The sequence below is a fragment of the Crocodylus porosus genome, unplaced genomic scaffold (assembly GCF_001723895.1).
Source record: "Crocodylus porosus isolate Cpor-Errol unplaced genomic scaffold, CroPor_comp1, whole genome shotgun sequence".
Lineage (NCBI taxonomy): Eukaryota > Metazoa > Chordata > Crocodylia > Crocodylidae > Crocodylus > Crocodylus porosus.
In genome coordinates, this window is record NW_017728886.1 from 258044424 (window position 1) to 258050528 (window position 6105).

General features: G+C 40.9%; 1 protein-coding gene across 1 annotated transcript in view; it reads right to left on the reverse strand.

Moving 5' to 3' along the window:
* The window catches only part of LRRC6 (leucine rich repeat containing 6), a 57770-nt gene that overhangs the window by 6525 nt on the left and 45140 nt on the right, over positions 1 to 6105 (reverse strand). Inside the window, exon 3 of the mRNA XM_019547387.1 lies at positions 3789 to 3914. Within this exon, the coding sequence (XP_019402932.1) occupies positions 3789 to 3914 (126 nt within the window). The remainder of the gene's footprint in view (positions 1 to 3788; positions 3915 to 6105) is intronic.

The window sequence follows — 6105 nt, forward strand, 5'->3', positions numbered from 1 at the left end:
AACAACTTCAAGAGTAAATTGGATGCTTATCTTGCTGGGATCCTATGACCCCAGCTGACTTCCTGCCCTTTGGGTAGGGGGCTGGACTCGATCGTCTCCCAAGGTCTCTTCCAGCCCTGATGTCTATGAAATCTATGAAACTTATACCATAAAAAGCTCCAACCAGCTTATTTTTACCTTCTCTCCGCTATTGCCAAAAGCTACAGATTTCTAGTCTCAGGGCATATCTTGAAAACATGTATTAACTTTATACCTGGTTTTTATTGAGTTTTTATTGAGTTTTAATTTGCGTGTGTAGCTGGGAGCCCTGTCAGCTGGGCAAGGGTGCACTGTGCCCAGTTAGGGCTGGGAGTCCCACAACCAAGAGGACTCTCACCCCTGCTGGCACCCTGCCCCAAGACCTTGACTGCTGCTGCAGTTAGAGTGATGAGGAACAGTGGCCAAGTGAGAGCCCAGGGGCCATAATTTAACCCTTCATGGGCCAAATGCAGTAGTTGAGCAGCCCTGCACTCGAGGAACAAGGTTTGTGATATGAAACAATGAGGAGGGGAGACAGAAAGGGGGCAGGGTGAAAGCTTGGGCAGTTTCTGAAAAAAATAATTTGACATGATTGTCTGTCTGTAATAGCAGGAGACTGGACTCAGGAGGTATCTTCCAACCCTATGCTGACTCTATCCAAATCCTGAGTTTATCTTATTACATCTGCTCCATCACATACTGCCAACAGTCACAGCTTACAAACACCATTAATTTTCTTTCCCCTGCTCACCTTCCTGTGCCTCGTTCTGTCAAACTCTTTGTTTGAAATGCTCTCTTCTTACCAGCTTGACAAGTCTATCCACTCAAGTTGCACAAACATAGGGCTAAGGGACTTCCTGTGTTACTCAGTCCAGTCCTCAGATATAACATGAAAGGGACAGGAGAATTCTCAACTTTTACAACAGCTTGTCTAGGATTTGAACCAACCACTTTTCACACCCGAAACAAGAATCTTACCCGTTGACCAGCAAGTCCTTTCTTAAAGACCTGTTCTGTCCATGATGTCCACAAGAAAGTAACAAAGCTAGATCAAAGTAACCTCCATCAAAACTACCTACCAAGTACCATTGTCTCTGGCTTAGAATAAATCTTCATGCCAGGGACAGCCTCAGGGGTGTTTCTTATATAGTGCTGGTATTAAATCTAAAATAAATGAACAACTTAAAATAGCAGGACTGAAAATAAAAGCCTCTATGCTTAGCATGTGGCTAATTCTCTCAGCTCAGTTAGTTAATGCATGAACTTTTTTTGAAACTGAAAACCACAGAAGTTCTACCATACAGTGTTACTATAATGAGAGTCTGCTAGCAAAGGCTGAAATTAAAAACCCATTAAAGGATTAAGTGATTGAAAAAAATATGTTTATATACAAACAAGAAATGCAGAAGGACATGAATCAGTAAACCACCCACTACTACTAAAGGCTACACTAATAGAATGGAAATCAGATTTCTAGTCTCAGGGCATATCTACATAGTATTGCTCTAACTATACCAGTATAATTAAAGCAGTGCAATCCCCTGGAGGGGATGTAGTTATACCAGTAAAAAGGTAATTATAGTGGTAGGTGTTCTACTGATTTACCTATTTTAGGGAAAAAAATCTATTCCTAAGCAAAACTGTTAAATCAACAGAAGAACTATGTGTAGACCAGGCTTTTCTGAATACTCTCTTTCATTTCATTACTCCTGTCTAATCATTTCTTTATGCCTGGTTATTTGCCTATATGGTTATTTGCATCTATGAATCTATGAATCTATGAATCTATTTTACAACACTTGTGGCATTCCCTACCCCAAATATCTTATTTGGCTAATTAATTCAGAAGTTTTTATTTCTGTTTCCCAGTATAAGGATTAGTGTGATGATGACAATCTCGCTTTGAAAAAAGAAATTATATTAAAAGCATAATAGGGGGTAAAAAAAATCAAACCAAATTCTAGATTTACTTTTGTCATTATGCTGTGCTTCAGGTGCATACTAGGGCTGTGCAAAATGGCACCGTTCTGTTTCGACTTGCCTCATTTCGTTTTGAGGCTGTTTCAAAGCTCTCTGTTTTGTTTCAATTTTGCTGTTTTGAGCTCGAAACAAGTCTAAGCAGTGTTGAAACGATGTGTATAAAATCATTTTGTATAAAATCTCAGAAAAGAAATTGTATACATGGTAGAAACAACTGTAGCATGTTCCTGTGACTTGAGCGGAAAGAGGTGTAGCAAGCTGGCAAGGAGAGGACATTTCAGAAGAGAGGGATTGATTGAAGAAGGCACAGAAAGGTGAGCGGGGGAAGAAAATGAATGGTGTTTCTTGGCTGTGAGGGTTGGCAGAATGCAATCCATAACAGTAAATGGGTTTCTGAAGGACTAAACTGTTGTTTAGCAGATTGTATGTGTGAGGAAGAATTTAACAAAGAAAATTGGGACCCTCATGTGTAATCCATAATGCGTGTTCTCCTGTAATCTAAGAAGCAGCTACTCAAGCAATGCTTATTGTATGACTTGTCAACTCAGGGGGTCAGATTTTACTATTTTAATAATCCCTGTATACTGCCTTTCATTCTTTATTTTGGGGATGTATTTTCTTTCTAATACAAGTATTTTGATGGCAAAAATATGTAGTTTTCTTTCAATGAGATAAATCTGTATCTGCATTTAAAAAACCTGATATTTGCAAATAATAATTGGGTACAAGTTGCTTTCCCTCTCTAGGGATGCAAGTTCTTAATCTTGTGGCATGTGGCATCTTTGGATTATCAGGTAACAGATATTATAGAAAGGCAGCACTTCACATCTTTTCTCTACCACCCACCAAGTTTCCTTACCTTAATGCTGGGAGGAAAAGAAAACAGAAATGGAGAATGGCTGGGAATCTGCATGCAAACTTGGTGCAGGACTTTGACTCTGTTCATCATGACTGATATCTAGTAGAACCAAAGAAGCTAAGGAGCATGATCGTCTTCATCTGATAATTTATAGTTCCCATGGGGTTTGGAAACATTTGTTTGATATACATGGATCTGAGATGGCTGAGTTAGCAGTAACAGTCAGGTACCTAAAGAAGCGAGGTTTGTTGTTTTTTACCCTAAGGAAAAACTAAGAGACTTGGCTATTGACACTCCTTGAGTCCAGAGACACTCAAGGAAATCTGTCTGAGAGAGTGCCTCTGCCTTTTTGGTGAAAAGATTGATTGTTTTTAATTAAAGGGATGTCATCTCTGGCTTGGTCCTCTTGAAGTAACAAGTCATCATCATACTATCATTTGCTGGTAACATACTTCCTAAATATTCCTTATCTAGAATGGTTTAGGCAGGGATGATCCTGCCTTGAGCAGTGAGCCACACTAAATAACCTCCAGTTCTGCTTTTCTAGGATTCCAAAACCTAGTGCCTTCAGCCTCAGAAAAGGAAACAGTGGTGACCGATGCAGTGTTTCAACTGTAGCTCCTATATAGTTTTCCATTAATCAACTGGATTTGTAAGGTAGATACAAAAAAAATCACTGCCTTCTGATGGAACAAAAATGATCGGCTATTATAAGTGCTATTTTGGCTCTGCTCTTGGAGCAAATAACTTTATAAAGAATACTGGACAAGCCATTAGTCTAAAGCTTTTATTGTAGCTTTACTGTATAGAAATCAATATTTTCTTATTTCAACAATTATATACTCACTGAGCAGCAGCATTTTGGCAAGTAAAGAACTAACATGCAAACAATAAACCTGAGGGGCTATAAAGAAAGAGAGAATAAAATTACCTTTTTGTATTTGTTTGCGATTTGTTGCTGTCAGAAGGTTTAGCTGAAGTGGGTGCTTTTCGGTTAGCCATAATTATTTCTTTAGCCTGAAATAAAAATACGCAACCATAATTGTCACAATATATCCTGAGACTGATGCTCAGAAGCATTTAAACAATCTGTTGAATAAAGAATTAGAGAACCATGAACCATGTAATATTTTTCAGACCATCTTGAGTTTAAGAGTGCTATTTAAACTTTTATAAAGATGTAGTCACTCTGCCATCTCAGTGTTGTTCAGATCTTGGTCAGTTGTTGGGTTTTTTTACATTACTTTGGCTATCTCTTTTATTTTAGGTGGTGGTTTCCATATAAGATATTTTGTTTAGAACCATGTTAACAATGGAGAATGTTATTGCCAATAAATGTGGGTCTTCAGACGTGCTCTCCACTTCAATTCCAGTTTTGATGTGTGTCCTAATCACATGGGTTCAGATTCTTTTTGAACAGCAGTGTCCACTGGTCTCTTTCCTGGGTATCTTCTGATAGGACAGCTGATCTGCTTCACAGGGTGAAACACATCGCCCTTTGTCCTGCACCATCAACCATAATTTTACGGTGGCACAAATGAGACATCAGGTGACATTTCTTTCCACCCTAAGACACCTCTGCCAAACCAGGGGTAGGAAATGGAGCCCTCCACTAAGGAATAGTGCCGGGTAAAGAGGTGACCTAAAGTCCAGCTGCTCTAACCACCTGTGAGACAGCAATGCTCCTTAGGGAAGCTGGAGATGCAACCTGAGCTCTAGCAGAATACATCGTGAAGGTTAAGGACAAATACGGTCTCTCAAAACAAGTTCCGACAGAGGCCGAAGACGTATCCATGTTACAGAGCTGCTGCCACTATAGTCATGCTGGCAGAGCTACATCAGCAGAGCGTTGCAATGAAGGTGGGACAAATGTCACCATGTTTCTACCAGCTTAGTTACACCACGTTCAGAATGACAGATGCTAAGACAACAGAAGCTCTCATCTGTCAGAATAGCTGCAAATGCATCAGGTGTTTTGTCAATACCACCACATGGGGCAATGATGTTATGAGAAGATCCCGTGGGAAGCCAGTCTGAGGGGGAAAGGAGTCCAGGAGAGCTGGCTATATTTTAAAGAAACCTTAGTGAGGGTGCAGGAACGAACCATCCTGATGTGCAAGAAGAGTAGCAAATGTAGCAAGTGACCAGTTTGGCTTAGCAGAGAACTCTTCAGTGAGCTTAAACACAAAAAGGAAGCTCACCAGAAGTGGAAGCTCAGACAAACAACTTGAGAGGGAGATAAAAATATTGCTTGGTCATGCAGGGATGAAGTCAGGAAGGCCAAAGCACAATTGGAGTTGCAGCCAGCGAGGGACGTGAAGGGTAACAAGAAGGTTTCTATGAGTATATTAGCAACAAGAGGAAGATCACGGAAAGTGTGACACCTTTATTGAATAGGGGAGGCAACCTAGTGACAGATGAGGAAACAGCTGAAATACCTGATGCCTTTTTCACCTCACTCTTCACAGGCAAGGTCAGCACCCAGACTATTGCACCTGGCAGCTCAGTTTGGGGAGGAGTTGAGGAGTCCTCAGTAGTGAAAGAACAGGTTAGGGATTATTTAGAAAAGCTGGACATATACAAGTCCATGGGGCTGGATGCAATGCACCCAAAGGTGCTGGAGGGAGTTGGCTGGTGTGACTGCAGAGCCACTAGCTACCATCTTTGAAAACTCGTGGCAATTGGAAAAGGGCAAACATATAACCCATCTTTAAGAAAGAGAAGGAGGAAGACCCAGGGAACTACAGACCAATCAGCCTCACCTCAGTCCCCCAAAAAATCATGGAACAGATCCTCAAAAAACCAATTTCTAAGCACTTGGAGGTGAAGAAGATGATCAGGAACAGTTGGCTTGGATTCACCAGGGGCGTCTCATGTCTGACCAACCTGATTATCTTCTATGATGAGATGATTGCCTTTGTGGATGTGGGGAAAGTAGCCGATCTAATATACCTTGACTTCAGCAAGGTTTCTGATACCTTCTCCCACAGTATTCTTACAAGCAAACTAAGGAAGTATGGACTGGATGAATGGACTGTAAGGTGGATAGAAAGCTGGCTGGATTGCCAGGTTCAATGAGTAGTAATCAGTGGATCAGTGAATCAATGTCTAGCTGGCAGTCAGTATCAAGTGGAGTGCCCCAGGGGTCAGTCCTCAGGCCTGTTTTGTTCAATATGTTCATTAACTATTTGGAAGATAGTTTCATAGTTTCTAGGGTCGGAAGGGACTTGAGCAGATCATCTAGTCCG